Source organism: Giraffa tippelskirchi, chromosome 3 (assembly GCF_054371585.1).
Source record: "Giraffa tippelskirchi isolate mGirTip1 chromosome 3, T2T-mGirTip1v1.2.pri, whole genome shotgun sequence".
In the NCBI taxonomy this organism is placed as follows: domain Eukaryota; kingdom Metazoa; phylum Chordata; class Mammalia; order Artiodactyla; family Giraffidae; genus Giraffa; species Giraffa tippelskirchi.
Window position 1 is genome coordinate 108,600,877 of NC_137277.1, and position 22,920 is coordinate 108,623,796.

At 40.4% G+C, this 22,920-nt stretch overlaps 1 protein-coding gene across 8 annotated transcripts in view; it reads right to left on the bottom strand.

Moving 5' to 3' along the window:
• Positions 1 to 13,054: 13,054 nt before the first annotated feature.
• EPC2 (enhancer of polycomb 2) overlaps positions 13,055 to 22,920 on the bottom strand; it is a 250,165-nt gene continuing 240,299 nt past the window's right edge. For all 8 annotated transcript variants that reach the window (XM_081580544.1, XM_081580542.1, XM_081580541.1 and 5 more), the window contains 4 exons: positions 17,795 to 17,931; positions 16,347 to 16,506; positions 15,317 to 15,650; positions 13,055 to 14,320 (listed from right to left, as the gene is read on the bottom strand). In XM_081580544.1, coding sequence (XP_081436670.1) covers positions 14,248 to 14,320; positions 15,317 to 15,650; positions 16,347 to 16,506; positions 17,795 to 17,931 — 704 coding nt within the window. In that variant the 3' untranslated portion in view covers positions 13,055 to 14,247. The remainder of the gene's footprint in view (positions 14,321 to 15,316; positions 15,651 to 16,346; positions 16,507 to 17,794; positions 17,932 to 22,920) is intronic.

Here is a 22,920-nt window from a genome sequence, read left to right on the forward strand (position 1 = left end):
GTGGTGAAATTCAAAGATGCTTGCTCCTTGGAAGGAAATCTATGACAAACCTAGACAGCATATTAAAAAGTAGAAACAGCACTTTGCCAACAAAGGTCCATTTAGTTGAAGCTATGATTTTTCACTTTTACCACTGCTGTTCAATATTGTGGGGCTTCTCAGTTGGCACAGTGGTAAAGAACCTGCCTGCCAATGCAGGAGATATAGGAGATGCAGGTTTGTTTGAACCCTGGGTCCGGGAGATCCCCTGGAGGAGGAAAATGGAAACCCAATTCAGTATTCTTGCCTGGAAAATTCCATGAACAGAGGAATGTGGCGGGCTACTGTCCATGTGGTCACAATGAGTTGGACATAACTGAGTACACACACATGCTTTTAACATTGTACTAGGAGTTGCAGCCAGAGTAATTAGGCAAGGAAAAGAAACAGAAGATATCTCAATTGGAAAGACAGAAGTAAAACCGTATCTAGTCACTGATGTTAAGCTTCTATATATATAGAAAATCTCCAAGATTCTACAAAAATAAGTACTAGAGCTAATAAACAAATTCAACAGAGTTACAGGGGCTAAAATCAACATGCAAAATTAGTTGTATTTCCATATATCAGAAATGAACAATCTGTTAAGAAAATTAAGAAAATCCCACTTAAAACAGTACCCAAAAGAATAAAATAAATTTAACCAAGGAAGTGAAAGACTTATATGTGAAAAACTACAAAACATTGCTGAGAGAAATTAAAGAAGAGCTAAATAAATAGAAAGACAACCCATGCCCATGGACTATAAAATTTAATATTGTTACAACTGCAATACTACCCAAGAAACATACAGGTTCAATGAAGTTCCTATAAAATTCCATTATAGTCCAATAGAAATTTTTAAAAATTCCATCAGTGCAGATTTGGAAAAGCCAATCCTCAATCAATTTCATGTGGAATTGTAAGGGCTCCAGATAGGGAAAACAATCTTGAAAAAGATTAAAAAAAAAAAAAATGTGGACAACTCATACTTCCTGATTCAAAACTTACTGCAATAAACAAATAAATGACCCCAAAACCCCGAAAACAAAACCCAAAAAATAAAACTTACTGCAAAGCAATGGTAATTAAGACAGTTTGGTAGTTGTATAAGGGTAGATATAAATACAGATCAATCAAATAGAATTAGGAGTCCAAAGATTGACCCAGACATCTATGGCCAGATGATTTTCTACAAGTCTCAAGACCACTCAACAAGGAAAGCAGAGTTTAACAAATGCAGCTGGGACTGGGGTATCACATGCAAAACAATAAAGTTGGTCCCCTAACTCGTACCTCTTATAAAATTAACTCAAAATAGGGGCTTCCCTGGTGGCTCAGTGGTAAAGAATCCACCTGCCCATGCAGGAGACATGGGTTCAATCTCTGGCCTGGGAATATCCCACATGCCTCGGGGCAACTAAGCCAGTGCACCACAACTACTGAGCCAGCATTCTAGAGCCCACACACTGCAACTACAGAGCCCATGAGCCACAACTACTGAAGCCCACACGCTCTCTAGCCTGTGCTCTGCAAGAGAAGCTACCTCAGTGAGAAACCTGTACACAGCAACTGGAGAATAGCCCCTGTACAGCACAACTAGAGAAAAGCACGAGAAGCAATGAACAAAGTGAAAGTGAAAGTTGCTCAGCCATGTCCGACTCTTTGCGACCCCAGGGACTATACAGTCCATGGAATTCTCCAGGCCAGAATACTGGAGTGGGTAGCCTTTCCCTTCTCCAGGGGGTCTTCCCAACCCAGGGACTGAACCCAGATCTTTCGCATTGCAGGCGGATTCTTTACCAGATGAGCTACAAGGGAAGCCCAATGAAAACCAGCACAGCCAAAAATAAATAAATAAAGTTATTTAAAATTTAACTCAAAATATATCAATGATCTAAATATAAGAACTCACAGTCATTAAAATCTTATCAAAATACATAGGAGTAAATCTTCATGACCCTGGATTGGCAATGAATTCTTAGGTAATATACTAAAAGCACAAGTAGCAAAAGAAAAAACAGATAAACTGAACTTTATCAAAATTAAAAACTCTTTGTGCATCAAAAGATATTAAGAAAGTGAAAAGGTAAACTACAAAATGAGAGAAAATCTTTGCAAATACATGTGTTGTAAGGGTCTCATATCCAGAATACATAAAGAAGTCTTACAATTCAACATGAAAAGGGAAACCACTCAATTTAAAAATGAGTAAAGGACTTGAATGAATATACATTTATCCAGAGAAGATAGACAAATAGACAACAAGCAATGAAAAGATGCTCAATGTCACTAGTCATTAGGAAAATGCAACTCAAAACAATGAGATACAATTTCACAAACACTAGGTTTATTTTATTTTTTTTGAAGGAAAGTAATAAGTGTTTGTGAGGATGTGGAGAAATTGGAATGCTGTACATTGCTGGAGGGATATAAAATGGTTTAGCTACTGTGGAAAGCAGTTTGTTGCTTCCTCAAAAAGTTAAACAGAATTATCATATGACCTAGCAATTCCATTCTTAGTTATGTACTTGAAAGCACTGAAATGAAGTACTTAATGAATATATCAATAAATGAGTGTACAGACAGATTGTTGTATATACTTATACAATATTACACAGCCATAGAAAGGAATGAAGTACTGGTATATATTACGATGTATATATACACCTTAAAAGCATTATGCTAAGTGAAAGAAGCCAGACGCAAAGGTCACATATGGTTCCAATTATGTAAAATATCCAGAATATCCGTAGAGACAGAAAACAGATTGATGGTTGCTGGGGCTAGAGAAAGAGGGAATTGTAACTGCTTAATGGCTACACGGTTTCCTTTTGGGGTGCTGCAATGTCTGGAACTAGATGGACATGGTAGTGGCACAATACTGAATTGTGTACTAAATACCACTGAACTGTTCACTTTAAAATGGTTAAGTTTAAGTCGCGAATGTCATCTCAGGAAAAAAAAAATTCATAGAATTCAAACATAAAGTAGGAAGGGGTCTGTGCCTTACTATCAGGTGGGGTAGAATTTAGACATCTAAAATATTACCTAGTTCAAACCACGCAGTTTTAAGGGTCTCTAATCTTGAAATGTTCTAAATGTTCATTAGTAACATGGCCCGCTGAAACTTTTGAACAGAACTTATAACTAAGAGCTGAAAATCACTTAAACAAGCATTTGTTGGATCAAGGTTATGAATGTTCAGAAAGCACACAGGATTCGTCCCGCCTTCCAGGGTTAGTCCCAGATTGGGCACCATGTAGTTCTGGGTAAGCTTCTTCAGCTGGCTGCCTTTGTTTCTTTAAATAAGAGGTTAAACCTTTCTTTAAAAGAGAAGGTTGGACAAGATTATCAGTGGGCCGTTATTTTTTTTGTTACTAATATAAAAAGTCTATGCAATTTATTCTCCAAGACAGAGTATAAAAAGGTGAAAAGTCTTTGTGAAAAGGGCTACTTTTCATAAACACCAAAACAAATCTCACCCACTAGTGATGGAGGTTGAAGAGAACAGTGCTTTCTAAAGCAGCCAGGAGAGGATGATTTACAGATGAAAAATTAGCCCCAAGTCAAGCCACATCTGGAAGAGAAATGATGTCAAACATCAACAGCTGGGTACAAATGTTACTTGTATTTTTTGGCAAACATCTGATGTGGCTTTGGTGTGAGCAAGAATTCTCTTTCCAAAATAGCTTAAATGAAAAGCTCTGATAATGCACAACATTCCTGGTGTGCTGAAATATGATTTTCTTGTTGTTTTTGGACAAAAATACACCTGGAAAACATAGTGTATAAAGAAACAGTGATGAGCCACACCCCCCCGATATGAGGCTTACAGTGATTATTGATGAAGAAATATTTCTAGCTCACAATGACAAAACTAGCAGCTACCCAATCTGCTCCCTGGTTTTCTTATACTTGGGCACAACTGCTAATTTTGTATAAATATAAGCAGAAAAATAGCTTTTGGAAATCTTAAAACAAAGCCTATTTTATGCCACTATCCACCCACAACCATCTGCCAGGCTCTGGATTAAAGACGACAGCAACCTCCTAAGGAAGCTTCAGGGGGAAAACCAGTTTCTGAAGTTATGGGTCAATCATTTTAAGCATAATTAAACTACTTTAGACTTCAAATGCTTCTTTAATAAGTCCAAGAGAAATAAAACTAAGTTTAGTGGTCACATTTTGGTTTAAAATAACAATGAAAAGAATAAAAAGTAAAAAGTAAAATTTTTTATTCTGAAAAATAATTGTTACTCATTCACTTATTTATTCAACGAATATTTCAACAACTACCATGTGCCAGGCTCTGTACTGAGTGGAGGAAATACAACAGATAACCAGTGCTTGACATCATGAGGCACATGAGCAGATGAAAGGACAAATATAATGTAAAATATTTCCTTTATATCACTCACAGATAAGGGACTATGATAGAGCATAACAGAGGACAGCCAGAGAGGGCCTCTCTGAAGACGGCATCCTTGAGAGCTAAAAGATAAGGAGCTAGCTAATATGCAGACAGGAGTATTCTAGGCAGAAGGAATGCCCATGTGCGAAGGCGCTGAGGCAGGAAATCACTTGTTAAAGTCTGGACCAGATCCATCAGCGGGCTCAAGTGTGGTGAGTGAGAAAGCAATATGGATGAGTTTGAACAAGGCAGCACAAGACACGAGAGATCTTACAGCCATGGCAGGATTTTAGATTTTAAATGCAATGAGAAGCAATGGGAGGGTTTTAGGAGACAACTAAGATAATCTGATTTCTGAAGGATAACACTGGCTATTACATGAATTGACTGGAAATAGGCAAGAATAGAGGTGGGAAGAAGTGCTGCTGCGGTGCAGAGAGAAACAGATGAACTCAATATACGTTTTGGAGCTCAGGTCCAAAGACTTGTGAATGGAATGTACCAGGGGTTGGAGTGAGGAAGGGAGGAATCAAGATGACTCTTTGATGTCGTACTGAGATGGCAAAGACGGGGACGACTGGTGGTGGGAACATGCAGGCAAAAGACAGCACGTGGTAAGTTTGGGCATGTCCGTGAGACTTTCAGGTGTTGGCATCAACAAAGCACTGGATATAAAAGAATGGAATTCAAAGCACAGTTCTGGGATAAAGACAGTATGCAAATCCATGGCAGGGAAGAGGAGAGAGAAAAAGAGAAGTCCCAAATGCTGTGCAAATACTAGGCAAGCAAAATTTTCCTAAGACAGCTTCTTAAGAACAGTAGCTTTGTCCTTGTGGTCGAATACCACAGTAATACATGACTGGACAGCACAGACTGACAACCCATGATCTAAACCAGGGGTCCCTAATTTTTGGGCCGAGGACTGGTACCTCTTTGTCAGATCAGTGACAGCATTAGATTAGAAATAAAGTGCAGAATAAATATTATGCATTTGAATCATTCCAAAACCATCCCCTGCCCCGACCCCCAGTACCTGGAAAGATTGTCTTCCACAAAATTGGTCTCCGGTGCCAAAAAGGTTGGGGACCGCTGATCTAAACAACCCGAAAGCACCTAACACTGGTTGCAACTGAGCATTTGAAAAGTGATGATTAGACTATCATGGGGGGGTGGGGGGTGGGGAGTGTGTGTTTGTGTGGGTATGTGGGGATGCCATTCTCCCTCTGGGCATGCTGATGTTCTGAGGGTGATCTGAGAACTTAGAGTGCTTGAGATAGATTGAGGTACACTTCTGAATTGCTATAGAGAATTTAAACAGCCACAATTTTCATCTGTGATAACCTGCAAGGCAGAATTATTTTTTTAAAGCATATGATCTCAAAACTTTAAAGGAAGCATGTTATAAGCTTCTATACTTCTAGTAGTCATGGAGCTCACTTAGTGACAGGCATTCTCTGTACGCTCTTGGAGCTAATGGGACTGAGCAAATAATTTAACCCTCCCTTATTATCACAGCTAAGGAAATAAATTCTGAGCTTTCCTATAAAGTTACTTATCTATGGTCACAACTAATGAACAGAAAGATAAGACTAGTCATTCCCAATCTTAGCTGCAATCAGCAAACACCATTTGGTGAACTTACAAAAAATCATTGACCAACCAATCATATAAGCAAGCAAACAAGATACTGGTATCCCAAACCACTTGGAAATTCTGATTCTGTCCATCTAGGGTAAGACCCACTTATCTGTGCTTTTAAAAGCTCTCCTGGGAGCTTCTGATGGCTAGAAGGACTATACAGGGATTGAGCCTAGGCTTTCTGATCCATAGCTCATTACCTTTTACCTCCTCTTTACCAACCAAAGCCACCCATCCCTACTGAACTGCCCTCTATCTCTGCATAGTTCTTCTGAAGGAAACTAGAGCCCCCTGGATTCAGATCTTCCTCCTAGATAGCTACCAATCTCTTTCTCTGCTTCCTCCTCCCTCAACTTTCCCACCGGCCTCTTGGTTTTGCTATTCACACTTTTCTTCATTCCATACTACTCTTTCTCTAGCTGGTTTCATCCACCCAGTTTCCACAAGGCTTTCATGCTGATGCTGGCCAGTTTATATTTATCTCCAGCCTGGATCTGATTCCCTGCCCAATAGCCAGGCCTGTGGGATTCATGATTTACTTACAAAATAACAAAATGTTTGCATTAGAGTGTGTTAAATTGTTTACCTATAAAAATATGTAGTTCTCTTGACGTTAATCCAAGGTATACTGAGATGGGGAGGCTGGGATGGGTGGCAGTGGGATGGAGTTCACCCAATGACACAGATGTGCACATACACACTAGGGTGGCCCTGTAATTCCTATCCCCTAGTACTTACCGATGCCTTTGTGCAATTCCCATCCACTGAGTGTGGGCAAGGCATGTGACTTGCTTCTAAGGTACAGAGTATGGGATTTTACGGATGGGATCAAGGTCTTTAATCAGCTAACTGAGCTAATCAAAGCAGACCAGACAGCAAGAGTCTGATTATAGACCAGTCTTTCACGAAAGCCTAGGTCTTCCCTGAAGCAAGACTCGTCATGCAACAGAAACTCTCTTCCATAGCTAGCTTTGAAGAAGCAAATCATTAGAACGCTACAGCCACAGGCAAGTGAATTCTCTCTACAATCTGAGGGACCTGACAAGTAGATCCTCCCCTATTTAGGCCTCCAGAGAACACAAGAGCAGCTGCCACCTTGATTTCAGCTTTGTGGATTCCCACCCCACACTGTAACATATGTGATGTTCAGAATACTTATCACTCAGCAGTAGGCAATATAGACATCTCACGTTAAAAGCTGAAACCTTGTATCTTGGCTATTCCTAATGTGGGTTTACTTGGCCACTGACCAAGATTTACTTACGAAGTGAGACAAGCACATAAGCGACAGGCATTAGTAAGACGGGAGCTGTGTGTGCCCATGACCACCGGTGGCCCTGGGACTGAGCAAAGGAAGAACACAGTGTTCTTCTATATGCTAATGGTTAAAAGTCTTCAACAATGGCAAATGTCATTGCTTTAGAACGTGCTGTTCATCAGATCAACAGATCTGCAGATATACTGCAGGTGAAATAATTTTTTGTGATCGGAGTCAAGTTCTCTTGTTCTGGCAGTGGAAGGTAACTTCAGAATTCTAGGCTTTCCTGAGGATAACAGGTGTCCTCTCCACAGTACAGTCAATGTTCAGAGATATTTTATCATCTCCTTGACCTGCAATGTTACTCTACTCAAGGCAGCCAGGGAAGAAGCGGTTTTGCTCAAATATACGATATTACCAGAGACATTTCATGAGAATAAAAACACATCTTTAAGTACACACAGAACTCTTAATCTTGATACAAGACCCCATTTCAAGGCAGCCCATGCCTAAAATCCTGTGTCAAGTAAATTATTGCTAAAGATATATATGGCTCAGTGTTACTTTCCTCTTCCCTGTTAAAATGTCAAGCTTTGCAGTATTAGCTTCCTTAGTGGCTCAGTTGGTAAAGAATCCACCTGTAATGCAGGAGACTGCCTGCAATGCAGGAGACACAGGTTTGATCTCCAGGTTGAACAGATCCTCTGCAGAAGGAAATGGCAACCCAACTCCAGTATTCTCTCCTGGGAAATCTCATGGACAGAGGAGCTTGGTGGTCAAGAGTTTATGGGGTTACAAAGAGCTGGACACAACTTAGCAACTAAACCACCACCACAGCTGAAATAAGAAATAATTCCCCTTTCAGATTAACAGGAGAGACATGGTAGGAAGGCACATAGGGTCTGATCTGGTATTGACCCTTCTGAATAGTGCTGGTAAACCTAAGGATACTGACAATGGCATGGAAAGCAAGGGAGCCATCCAGGGAGGGAAGAGGGATGGGGGAAATTTGATTCATATGGCATCAGAGCTGGCAGAGATTTCAAAGGTCATCTAATTCCACCCATGTGTCTTATGATAACAAGTTTAGAGACACAAAGATAAAGATGATAAAATCACAAGCCAATTAAATGGTAGAGAAACTGAGGAGGATGAAACTGGAGCCTATTATACAGAGTGAAGTAAGCCAGAAAGAAAAACACCAATACAGTATCAGTTCAGTTCAGTCGCTCAGTCGTGTCCGACTCTCTGCGACCCCATGAATTGCAGCACACCAGGCCTCTCTGTCCATCACCAACTCCCGGAGTCTACCCAAACCCATGTTCAACGAGTCGGTGATGCCATCCAACCATCTCATCCTCTGTCGTCCCCTTCTCCTCCCGCCCCCAATCCTACCCAGCATTAGGGTCTTTTCCAATGAGTCAACCCTTCGCATGAGGTGGCCAAAGTATTGGAGTTTCAGCTTCAACATCAAACCTTCCAATGAACACCCAGGATTGATCTCTTTTAGGATGGATTGATTGGATCTCCTTGCAGTCCAAGAAACTCTCGAGTCTTCTCCAACACCACAGTTCAAAAGCATCAATTCTGTGGCGCTCAGCTTTCTTCACCGTCCAACTCTCACATCCATACATGACCACTGGAAAAACCATAGCCTTGACTAGACGGACTTTTGTTGGCAAAGTAATGTCTCTGCTTTTATTTTTTTATTTTTATAAATTTATTTATTTTAGTTGGGGGCTAATTACTTTACATGTCTCTGCTTTTAAACATGCTATCTAGGTTGGCCATAACCTTCCTTCCAAGGAGTAAGCGTCTTTTAATTTCATGGCTGCAGTCACCATCAGCAGTGATTCTGGAGCCCAAAAAAGTAAAGTCTGACACTGTTTCCACTGTTTCCCCATCTATTTCCCATGGAGTGATGAGACCAGATGCCATGATCTTAGTTTTCTGAACGTTGAGCTTTAAGCCAACTTTTTCACTCTCCTCTTTCACCTTCATCAAGAGGCTCTTTAGTTCTTCTTCACTTTCTGCCATAAGGGTGGTGTCATCTGCATATCTGAGGTTATTGATATTTCTCCCAGCAATCTTGATTCCAGCTTATGTTTCTTCCAGCCCAGCATTTCTCATGATGTACTCTGCATAGAAGTTAAATAAGCAGGGTGACAATATACAGCCTTGACGTACTCCTTTTCCTATTTGGAACCAGTCTGTTGTTCCATGTCCAGTTCTAACTGTTGCTTCCTGACCTGCATACAGGTTTCTCAAGAGACAGGTCAGATGATCTGGTATTCCCATCTCTTTCAGAATTTTCCACAGTTTATTGTGATCCACACAGTCAAAGGCTTTGGCATAGTCAATAAAGCAGAAGTAGATGTTTTTCTGGAATTCTCTTGCTTTTTCGATGATCCAGCGGATATTGGCAATTTGATCTCTGGTTCCTCTGCCTTTTCTAAAACCAATACAGTATACTAATACATATATATGGAATTCAGTAAATTGCTAAAGATAACCCTGTATGTGAGACAGCAAAAGAGACACAGATAAATAGAACAGTATTATGGACTTGATGGGAGAGGGCGAGGGCGGGATGATATGGGAGAATGCCACTGAAGCATGTAAATTATCATATGTGAAATGAATCGCCAGTCCAGGTTCAATGCATGACACAGGGTGCTCGGGGCTGGTGCACCGGGATGACCCAGAGGGATGGGATGGGGAGGGAGGTGGGAGGGTGGTTCTGGAAGGGGAATACATGTACACCCGTGGTGGATTCATGTCAATGTATGGCAAAACAAATACAATATTGTAAAGTAAAAAATAGATAAACTAATTTAATAACAACAAAAAAATAAATGATAGAGAAACGATTAAGGCCCAGCTCAACAAATTCTGATATTTTACTGCACTGTGTAGCTTGTCCTATTTTCCCTAGTTTGCCTCCTCCAAATATAAAATTCTTGTGCCCTTCTGAGACTTGTAGTCAAAGAAGTTGGTTAGAATTCTTAGTTCTGTATTATAAGCTGCATTATATGATGTAATCCAACTGTCAATACTTTACAGTCATTGATGACAGTACGGACTTAAACTCTAGACTAACTGCACGCTGGGCCTTAGCTCCCACATCCTTGGTGAGAAGCCAACGACATGCTGGCCACATGCACACCTCCACCAAGCTTGTCAGTGTGGCCTCCTTTATAGAGTTTTAGGAATTTGCTCATCTTACAGATGGGGAAACCAAGGTTCAGAAAAGGCTACACTCAGCCAAGTCCTGGCCCAGACCCAGCTTCCAAAGCCTTGTGCTGGTTGAGAGCTTTCGCACTTACCGGCTAAGTCTGGCGGACAGAGGAGTATAAACTGATAGGCTGGGTTTGCTTGATGGATGGCTAGAAGCCACGGTTGGATCTAATGGACTCAGTCTGGGAAGCAAAACACAAACATTAATTGCCGGGTGGTATAAGAATGGAGGAGGTTGTTTTCTAGATGAAATTTAAAACTCTGCTATACAGATATTGCCAATAAGTGGACTAACAAGTACAGTAAGTAGTCCTCTGAAGGGTACTTCCTTCTTAAAGATGGGAGGCCAGTGTTAAAAGTGTGGTGACTAGACACAAGTCTAATTCCTGGCTCAGTAACTATTCAGCTGTTGTGACATAAGGCAAGTTAACTTCTCTAAACGTCATTTTCCTGATCTGTAAAATGGGTAAAATAATAATAGTACTTCACACAACTGTTAGGACTAAATGAAAAAGTCACTGAGAGAGAACTGTCATGCTCTGTAATGTATGTTATTATGTTATGGTTAATGATGAAAAACATCTCTTGTTTAACAGAACATAACATTCAGAATTACTACCCTTAACCTTTTGAAATGTATTAGTTTGCCAAGTTGATTAAGGAGCAACTCAGTCAAAGGTGCGCTACCAGTCAATGAAATTTGTTCTAAATATAGCATCATTCAACTCAAATACAGTAGTACATACAAGGGAGACATTTCTGAAATATTATTTCTTCTTACTACTCTTCCCCCTGCCCCCCAAGAAAACAACACTGCAATTAAAAAAAAAACAAAACTACTAAGCACAGTTACAATTACTCTAGTCAACATTTTTTTTAAAAAATAGAATGGTGTATGTACTATTTATATTTTAAAGATGTGCCCTCCAGATATCTTAATTTCTCCCTTGGGCTTTTGCAAAAGAAGGATATGCAACATATCTTCAAATATACTTAGAGCTGTATCATAATAATTAATCTAATTGATCATAATGATGATTTTGAATTACCAGGAAAGGAAGGGTACTCTAGGAAAGCAGAAAAAGGCAGTTTGTAACTATTTTTACCTATACTTAATTACAAGATATCCCAGCACATGAGTTACCCACTTTGTTTAAAAAACCACTCAACAACCAACCAACCTACTATTCATCAGAAAACATATTCCAAGGACTTTAGAAGCTTACTGAACTCTAAGTATTAGTTTCATCACAAAAACCAAGAAATGTTGGTACTGTCCAGTGGAGGGCCTGTATAAGAATAAACTATTCTTGGGACTTCCCTGGTGGTCCAGTGATTGAGAATCCGCCTTCCAATGCAGGGCACATAGGTTTGATCCCTTGTTGGGGAACTAAGATCCCGCACACCACGGGGCTAAGTCTGCATGCTGCAGTGAAGACCTAGTGCAGTCAAAAAAATAAAAATAAATAAACTAAGCTTCAACTTGATAATGTAAAAACAAGTATCTGTCACTTAAGTTTTGAAAAGCATTGGAAAAATGTATGTGCAAGTAACAGAAATGATACCTGTGAAACAGCTACAACCCCATCAAAATAAGGTCTATTTTTCTATTTTACTTAAAAAACAAAACTTGTAATCAGCTTTTGATGAATTTGCCACATCTTCAGAAACTGTAGACAGTTTTTTGTTTTATATTATTTATAACATGTATATCACAAGGCAACTTCGTTCCATGCTTTACTTCAGTAAAATGGAAATAAAACTTTTTTCTGAAATTGGCACTAAAGTTGTTTTGAGTTCTTAGTAGCAAGGAGATACATCCAACTAAAAGCAGAATGAATACAGTCAAACTACATATCAAATCAAAATTATTTTCTTTATATCATCAGCAATGAGTAACTCCAGAGGTAGTATGGCAGAAATGAGCATGGATCCTATCAGGTCACAACCAACGAAGAAATTAAATTTATTTTTTCCTATGGTTTTGATTATAAGTTGCTTTACATATTTAGGACCTGAATAAAAACCACTCTCAGCAGAAATCTTGGCCCATTAATTCAACTGACATTTCAATTTACAACTTTCAGGACTGTAGATATAAAAAATGTAAAGTATAAAATTATGTAGTTTGAAATGGTTTCAATCATATTCATTAAAAATATTTCCCAGTACTTACTTGACAAAACCCCCTTGCAATATAATTCTAAACTTTTATTTATAAAATGAGGCTCACTTATGAGATTTCAATGAATGTTACACTGTAAATTACTTACATTCTGTAAAATATTTTAAGAACTTTTTCCTATCAAAGGTAGTTCATATTGGATTATCTGAAACTCAATAGTGCCCACAGATGAGCTTCTTATAGTTCTTTTCATTAATGCTTGGAAAGCACTGTGAAAATGAAAAGTGCTGTTAAGTGCTATCATCTCCCTTAAATTTTCACTTATACTGTGTGCACATTGTGAAATAAACACATATGCAGCATGTCCATGTTTGATATGTATTTTTATTTCCCTGCAGTTTTCACTTATCAAGAACAAGTAACAGGGAAAGTTGTCTGAACTAGTGCATAAACAAACATTCTGAAACACCACTACACGTATCTAATATACAAGAACCGTATAAAAAAAGTCACTAAAACACTACACTATGAAGGTGTCCAACGCTTACAGTCAGACTTTTTCCAACCCGTTACTTGCCTTGTAGCCACAGGAAAACTCTCCAAAATTGAAAAGACAATCTTGCCACAACCCTCCCCCCCTCCCAACACCTGGGATGGCTCGATATCTAGACTTCCAATAATTATTGCAATGATATAATGCAATACATACCTGGTAAAATATCCTTTATGTGGTGTGTTACAGTTTTAAAGCCAGTTAAAATATGCAGTCTTCGGATAAAATGTAATCCTTGAAAAATTTTCATACCTGCACAGTTTAAATGTACTAGATGCATAATTTTTCCTAGTCCTTTTTTTCTGTGTAATCATTTTTTATAAACTGGTATTATAAATAGAAATATACATTCAAAATATATGGAAAAGTGAGTTACTACATTAAATTTGCATGTATCGATCCATCCCTTTCCCCTGCACAGTAATAGAAAATACTATTTTGCCTTGAACTTCATATTTGACAGTGAAATGCCACTAAAGTATTTACCAAAAAGTCCATCTAGTCAAATTGTGAAACAAAATGAACCAAGTGAAAACTTTACAGTTCCTTTAGAAAAAAATTACAAGAATTTCATTTCCTAGCTATGAATCTTTAACTTTTTAGACACAAAGTTGGATTTATTTTTACAAGATACAAAATGTAAACATGGCAAAATAAATAGTTAAAACAAGTGATGCAGGATCCCATTTCATGCTCATGATCCCATTAAAGAATTATTTTTTAAAATCCATTCAGTTGCAAATTCAAGTGCAAAAGCATGATGATGAATATCTACTATTCAAGTAACAGAAATAATATTGATGATACAAATAAACTATTTTACAAGGTAGTGATTTTCCCAATTTTACAAAATATACATCATATATCGATTTAACATCCGATATACTATAGTCCATTTAGGTCCATTGTTACGCTCTGTGATCCACAGAGTTTCGCCTTTTGCATTCAGCTGGAATATGAATGACTGCACACCATCAGCACAGGTCAAAGCCACATGTTTTAGGTTATGTCACTTCCATAGCTACTGTTGTCTCTGCTATTCCATTTAAACCCAATCTTTCTGGTTCATGGTTCTCTCTATAATAAGGCAAAGAGTAAAATAAACATTAATACTCTCTAGAATATGATGTTTATCACTTAGTAGTTACAGATGCGTTTTATATAATTACAACTAAACATACTGCATAAGAACATCTCCCATTTTTACAATTTCTATACAGGAATGAGGAAAAGTTTTCTTCAGTTAAGAAATCCTATGAACTTGATTATAATTATTTACTTAGGGAAAACAGCAACTTAACACAGTATTTCTTTCAGTAGAAGTCAATGATAAATTACTTATGAAACATATAACATAGGACAATTCAAGCTTTTTACAACAGACAGAGCATACGATGCTCATAAATAATAATCATTAGGAGCACAGTATTACTTAAATTACTTTCCACTACAGTTTAATATTACAGGTTTATGGTCATGTAGTTATTAATCCATGCAGATCAATTTTTTTGATTCACTGTTCGCATTCATTAGTGTCATAGAAAGAAAAAAACAATCTGAAATACATTATCATAGATTTAGTTAATTCCAGGATATTCTCAGTTCTAAAATATACACAGAATAATTTACTTTCCCTTTGGGTATAATGTTAAAAAAATACAAATTTGATTTGAAAACTAAAACTCTGGGAGCTAACAATAACTCTAGCCTGCCAGACTGCCTAAACTACAAAGAAGAAATATAAGAATAACTAAAGCTTCTAAAATAGCTGATGTATTTTTTCAGTTTGATGGTTCCCAAGTTGATGTGGACTACCCTCCCCCCTTTTTTTAAATAACAGTTCTGATTGGCATTTAAACATTCTACTAAGGACCTTAAACAAATGATCTAAGCACACAGCTTTAGACTAAGCAGATATTCAATATCTGTTGAAAAGCAAGTCAATCAGTTGACAAGATATCTATGGCTTGAGCAGTAAAAGAAAAAAAAAGGAAAAGTCTCTTCCTCCCACAGGATCTGAGCCAGTAGAAAGAGACAGAACGATACTTGACATACAAACACACACACACACACCTGGCTATGCTGCTGATGGCACTGCTAGGAGTAACCTTTGGCACTCTGTCCATACTGGCAGCAACTGTGGCAAGTTTTAAGGCTGTTGGCGATGGTGCTGAAGTCCGTGTATTGATATGCACATTGACTGGAGAAACAACACTGACGTTATTGAGGTGCACTGCGTTTGTCAGGCAGGAATTGTTCATGGGAAGTGTTTGAGGACTGCTTGTGCACAATGCTGGGATTAAGTGGTTTGTAGTGGTGTGGCCAACTGTCCTTACAAGTTGTACAGCTGAAATCCCTGGGCTGGATGATAAAGCCATATTGGTGGAGTATAATGTTTTAGAGGTTCCTGAAGGAGAAGAAAAAAAAAATTGTTCAATTCACCTCATGAGACATTAACTAAACTCTTTAAAAAATTAGGAGTTTAAAAATAAAAAGAAATGCAAACATTTGTAATCTAATTAAATCTCCGAAGAGAGTTTCTAATCAATAACTACAACATATTCACCTTTACAACCCCAAAGCTATCTTCTTTCTACTAGCCTGCATAAAACGGTTTTGCAAAGTATTCTGCTGCCTTCATATATGGAAATTGTATAACAGGACAGAGAGGTCCTGTCACAGAAAGCAGGCCTGTGAGTGTGTAAGACTGGGAAAGTAAATCCAATTTCCAACTTAGTGACAGACCATCAGACTTTCAACATAATTCTCCTTTATAAATGCGCAAATGATTCAACAATGATGGTTAGCAATTAGCTTGATGTGACTGCTAAGATGTGAGGCAAAAGCTAGTATGTAGATAAAACTAGGCAGGGTGGACTGTTACACAGGTAGGTATCAACTGGGCATGGGAGGACACAGGAAGCAGGCTTGATGTGACTTTTAGAAAAAAGCTATTCCACCACACACAGCCATAGAAATTATGGAGTCCTAACTGATTTCTTGTACAATGCTTCCCCTCTGGATTTAAAAATCAAAAACCATATCTCAAATCACTGAGTTGCAACTTTGAGCTAGTAAGTATCACTTGAAAGGACACGCTTACCTGAAGGCTGGACAACACCATTTATGTTGTTGTGGCCAGTGTTCTGTTCCTTGGCTACCTCACTGCGACTTGGAACAGGTGCACTGACCACTGCAGATGCAGCAAAATGGGCGCTGGCTGAGTCAAGTGTTTTAGACATACAGTCAGAGGTGCTTGAGCCCTATAAAATAAACAAAGTTAAACTCTCAACTTTTTAGATGTGAGTTCACAAACACGTAAAGAAGTGAGAAAACCCAAGAGGCTCTTGCCTTTTTCATTCTGAACAGTTACAAGTATTTATGTTAAGAGATCTAGGACTTCACAGACTATTTTCATCTGCGAAATAAGAAAGTTACTAAAAACTGGGAAGCAACTATTTATGAGAAAGAGCTAGGGTAATAAACAATCTAAATCTTTATGCCCTATTCATTTTTCCAAGTGTTAATGCCTTTAAAAATATTTGACAATCGTTAATATGTCTCACTATGATTATGTATCTTTTTCCCTTATATCTCTTCTGATTTTTGCTTTATATATCTTTGTTTCTTTGTTGTTAAAGTGTCTAATGGTTTATGATGTCTATCTTCTTTGTGAAATGTACCATTCATCATTAAAAATATTCAACTTTGTTTCATTTAAAATAAAAAAATAAATTAAAAAAAATACTTGACAATCTAGATACTGTGGGCAAAATGAAATGACAAAGATGACTGACAGTCATTTGTGTCCCAATGTAAAAATGTAACTTTACAGTAGGCTGGAATTACCTGAGATTCATAAAAGGCAAACAAAGGCAAGTTTAATGGTTATGTTCCTTTTGATTCTGTATAAAACTAGTTTAGGGTTAGTAACAGCTTTTTAGAGGTTTAAACAACAGAAATTTATTCTCATACAGTTCTGGTGGCGAGAAGTCCAAAATGAGTCTCACAGGCTCATCTCAAGGTGCTGGCAGGGCTTCTTTCTTCTAGCAATTATGTTATTAGGTATTTATTTATACAGCCTTATCTCCACTGTTAATCATTTAATGGTGCCTAAGGAAAACTTCATCTAGGGGCAATTTTTTCTTCAGGGAAATGAGTTTCAAATAGACAAAGGACTATGTTGTCTGGATTTATTGCACTAGCCAATTACCTCCCAGCTTATGGGGCATATTCAAACGGCACAACACACAGTTTAAGAAGGGGTTGGGATACTCATATCCTTGGAAAGAACACTCTTAGTGAACTTTCCAAAAATATGTAGCTATTTCTTTCCAAAATTAAAAATACTATATTTGGCTCTAGTGCTCCTCTCATGAAACATAAACTAGTCACTTGAAATTAGGTAAATTAACTGAAAAACACACAGGTTTGATCTTCAAAATCAAGAGTAGCAATAACAAGGTTATCTGCTGTGACTTGACTAAAGTTTTTTAAAAATGACATAATTATGAAAGAACAGACATAACCATGATTCAAAGACAGCTTTACCTGTGCTTTTGGATGTGTCTGTTGCGAGGAATGCTGAGATTGCTGTTTCTGCTGAAGCTGAGCAAGCTGCTGCCTTTGCATTTGAACTAACTGCTGTTGATGAGTCTGAAACTGCTCTTCTGTGATGCCCCCTGTCACTGGCAAAGGACATTAATTTTAGAAATATGCATGTTTTAAAGTACTTTTAACAAGCAGAATACAATCTGAAGTTACTCCACAATTAAGATGAAAAGCAATTTCAAATCACAGTATATATTATACATCAGCAGCAAAGAACAGGGTAAAAATGATACACCCTTCAGTCAAAGTAGCTTACACTAATATCTATGACCTTCTAATATTACATGCTTAAAAAGTTACTATTTGTAGTTTTTACTGTATAACACAGCTCTAATTTGAGGATTCGTCCATTTATTCAGACTGAAACCACATGTTAAGCCAATAGATGCCTAAAGTAAGTATATCTATAAAAACATGGGCTAGAAATGAAATATGTTAGAAAATTAAAGATATAATGCATCCTCAGATGTAATCAATTATGCTGCTACCAACTGTGTTGTTACTAAATGTCAAATAAAAAATAAGACATTTAAAACTTTTATTTAAAAAAGTTGTTAAGTTATAATAAGAAACACTTTTCCCAAAGAAATGTAAAACTTTCATTCACTGATATTTAAGTACATCACTGGTAAACTTATTCAAAGGACACAAAGCTATCTCCATAGAAGTCATTATATTATTAGAGCCACAAAACATTAAATCACATCAGAATACATGTACTACCAGAGCTATTTTACTCTATTTTTCTTTATTGTTTTCTTTCCTTTCTCCCAGCTATTTCACTCAATCAGCAAGTATTTACTATCTATGATGAAAAGTACTGAATTAAAGAGTTAAGAATGAATACAGAGGAAAAAAATAAATATAAAAGAAGGTTCCTGCTATAAAGTCCTACAATGTAGTTGGGAAGAAAAGATAGATATAAAGAATTCTCAACTAATATAAGTCAACCTTTAAATGTAATTTAGCTAACTTAATCAATATGACCTGAAGGAGTTTAGATAGGAGACTATCAGTTCAGTCGCTCAGTCGTGTCCGATTCTTTGCGACCCCATGAATTGCAGCACGCCAGGCCTCTCTGTCCATCACCAACTCCCGGAGTCTACCCAAACCCATGTCCATCGAGTCGGTGATGCCATTCAACCATCTCATCCTCTGTCGTCCCCTTCTCCTCCCGCCCCCAATCGTACCCAGCATTAGGGTCTTTTCCAATGAGTCAACTCTTCGCATGAGGTGCCCAAAGTATTGGAGTTTCAGCTTCAACATCAGACCTTCCAATGAACACCCAGGATTGATCTCTTTTAGGATGGATTGATTGGATCTCCTTGCAGTCCAAGGGACTCTCAAGAGTCTTCTCCAACACAACAGTTCAAAAGCATCAATTCTGCGGCGCTCAGCTTCCTTCACCGTCCAACTCTCACATCCATACATGACCACTGGAAAAACCATAGCCTTGACTAGATGGACTTTTGTTGGCAAAGTAATGTCTCTGCTTTTAAATATGCTATCTAGGTTGGCCATAACCTTCCTTCCAAGGAGTAAGCGTCTTTTAATTTCATGGCTGCAGTCACCATCAGCAGTGATTCTGGAGCCCAAAAAAGTAAAGTCTGACACTGTTTCCCCATCTATTTCCCATGGAGTGATGGGACCAGATGCCATGATCTTAAGTTTTCTGAACGTTGAGCTTTAAGCCAACTTTTTCACTCTCCTCTTTCACCTTCATCAAGAGGCTCTTTAGTTCTTCTTCACTTTCTGCCATAAGGGTGGTGTCATCCGCATATCTGAGGTTATTGATATTTCTCCCGGCAATCTTGATTCCAGCTTGTGTTTCTTCCAGCCCAGCGTTTCTCATGATGTACTCTGCATAGAAGTTAAATAAGCAGGGTGACAATATACAGCCTTGACGTACTCCTTTTCCTATTTGGAACCAGTCTGTTGTTCCATGTCCAGTTCTAACTGTTGCTTCCTGACCTGCATACAGGTTTCTCAAGAGACAGGTCAGATGGTCTGGTATTCCCATCTCTTTCAGAATTTTCCACAGTTTATTGTGATCCACACAGTCAAAGGCTTTGGCATAGTCAATAAAGCAGAAATAGATGTTTTTCTGGAAATCTCTTGCTTTTTCGATGATCCAGCGGATATTGGCAATTTGATCTCTGGTTCCTCTGCCTTTTCTAAAACCAGCTTGAACATCTGGAAGTTCACGGTTCACATATTGCTGAAGCGTGGCTTGAGCATTACTTTACTAGCATGTGAAATGAGTGCAATTGTGCGGTAGTTTGAGCATTCTTTGGCATTGCCTTTCTTTGGGATTGGAACGAAGACTGACCTCTTCCAGTCCTGTGGCAACTGCTGAGTTTTCCAGATTTGCTGACATATCGAGTGCAGCACTTTCACAGCATCATCTTTGAGGATTTGAAATAGCTCAACTGGAATTCCATCACCTCCACTAGATTCGTTCGTAGTGATGCTTTCTAAGGCCCACTTGACTTCACATTCCAGGATGTCTGGCTCTAGGTGAGTGATCACACCATCGTGATTATCTGGGTTGTGAAGATCTTTTTTGTACAGTTCTTCTGTGTATTCTTGCCACCTCTTCTTAATATCTTCTGCTTCTGTTAGTTCCATACCATTTCTGTCCTTTATCGAGCCTATCTTTGCATGAAATGTTCCTTTGGTATCTCTAATTTTCTTGAAGAGATCTCTAGTCTTTCCAAATCTGTTGTTTTCCTCTATTTGTTTGCACTGATCGCTGAGGAAGGCTTTCTTATCTCTCCTTGCTATTCTCTGGAACTCTGCATTCAGATGGGAATATCTTTCCTTTTCTCCTTTGCTTTTCGCTTTTCTTCTCTTCCAAGCTATCTGTAAGGCCTCCTCAGACAGCCATTTTGCTTTTTTGCATTTCTTTTCCATGGGGATTGTCTTGATCCCTGTCTCCTGTACAATGTCACGAACCTCTGTCCATAGTTCATCAGGCACTCTGTCTATCAGGTCTAGACCCTTAAATCTATTTGTCACTTCCACAGTATACTCATAAGGGATTTGATCTAGGTCATACCTGAATGGTCTAGTGGTTTGCCCTACTTTCTTCAATTTAAGTCTGAATTTGGCAATAAGCAGTTCATGATCCGAGCCACAGTCTGCTCCCGGTCTTGTTTTTGCTGACTGTATAGAGCTTCTCCATCTTTGGCTGCAAAAAATATAATCAACCTGATTTCGGTGTTGACCATCTGGTGATGTCCACGTGTAGAGTCTTCTCTTGTGTTGTTGGAATAGGGTGTTTGCTATGACCAGTGCGTTCTCGTGGCAAAACTCTATTAGCCTTTGCCCTGCTTCATTCTGTACTCCAAGGCCAAACTTGCCTGTTACGCCAGGTGTTTCTTGACTTCCTACTTTTGCATTCCAGTCCCCTATAATGAAAAGGACAGCTGTTTTGGGTGTTAGTCCTAAAAGGTCTTGTAGGTCTTCATAGAATCGTTCAACTTCAGCTTCTTTGGCATTACTGGTTGGGGCACAGACTTGGATTACTGTGATATTGAATGGTTTGCCTTGGAAACGAACAGAGATCATTCTATTGTTTTTGCGACTGCATCCAAGTACTGCATTTTGGACTCTTTTGTTGACCATGATGGCTACTCCATTTCTTCTAAGGGATTCTTGCCCACAGTAGTAGATATAATGGTCATCTGAGTTAAATTCACCCATTCCAGTCCATCTTAGTTCGCTGATTCCTGGAATGTCGACGTTCACTCTTGCCATCTCCTGTTTGACCACTTCCAGTTTGCCTTGATTCACGGACCTAACATTCCAAGTTCCTATGCAATATTGCTCTTTACAGCATCGGACTTTGCGTCTGTCACCAGTCACATTCACAGTTGGGTATCGTTTTTGCTTTGGCTCCATCCCATCATTCTTTCTGGAGTTATTTCTCCACTGATTTCCATTAGTATATTGGGCACCTACTGACCTGGGGAGTTCATCTTTCAGTGCCCTATGTTTTTGCCTTTTCATACTGTTCATGGGGTTCTCAAGGCAAGAATACTGAAGTGGTTTGCCATGCCCTTCTCCAGTGGACCACAATCTGTCAGACCTCTCCACCATGAGCCATCTGTCTTGGGTGGCCCCACACGGCATGGCTTAGTTTCATTGAGATAGACAAGGCTGTGGTCCGTGTGATTAGATTAGCTAGTTTTCCCTGTCAGCCGCCACCCCCGGCCCCCGGCCCTGGCCCAGCCTAGCCCCTGTCGGCTGCCGCCCCCAGCCCCCAGACCGGCCTAGGCTCTGCCAGACGCCACCCCCGGCTCCCGGCCCCCGGCCTGGTCTAGCCCCTGTCGGCTGCCGTTCCCGGCCCCAGGCCCGGCCTAGTCCCTGTAGGCCGCCGCCCCCGGCTCCCGGCCCGCCCTAGCCCCTGTCGGCCGCCGCCCCCGGCCCCCGGCCCCCGGCCCCGGCCCGGCCTAGCCCCTCTCGGCCGCCGCCCCCGGCCCCCGGCCCCAGCCCAGCCTAGGCCCTGTCGGCCGCCGCCCCCGGCCCCCGGCCCCAGGCCCGGCCTAGCCCCTCTCGGCCGCAGCCGCCGGCCCCCGGCCCGGCCTAGTCCCTGTCGGCCTCCGCCCCCGGCTCCTGGCCCGCCCTAGCCCCTGTCGGCCGCCGCCCCCGGCCCCCAGCCCCCGGCCCGGCCTAGCCCCTCTCGGCCGCCGCCCCCGGCCCCCGGCCCCCGGCCCGGCCTAGTCCCTGTCGGCCGCCGCCCCCGGCCCCCGGCCCGGCCTAGCCCCTCTCGGCCGCCGCCCCCGGCCCCCGGCCCCCGGTCCGGCCTAGTCCCTCTCGGCCGCCGCCCCCGGCCCCCGGCCCGGCCTAGGCTCTGCCGGTCGCCGCCCCTGGTTCCCGGCCCCCGGCTCGGCCTAGTCCCTGTCGGCCGCCGCCCCCGGCTCCCGGCCCGCCCTAGCCCCTGTCGGCCACCGCCCCCGACCCCCGGCCCCAGGCCCCCGGCCCAGCCCCTCTCAGCCGCCGCCCCCGGCCCCCGGCCCCCGGCCCCCGGCCCAGCCCCTCTCGGCCGCCGCCCCCGGCCCCCG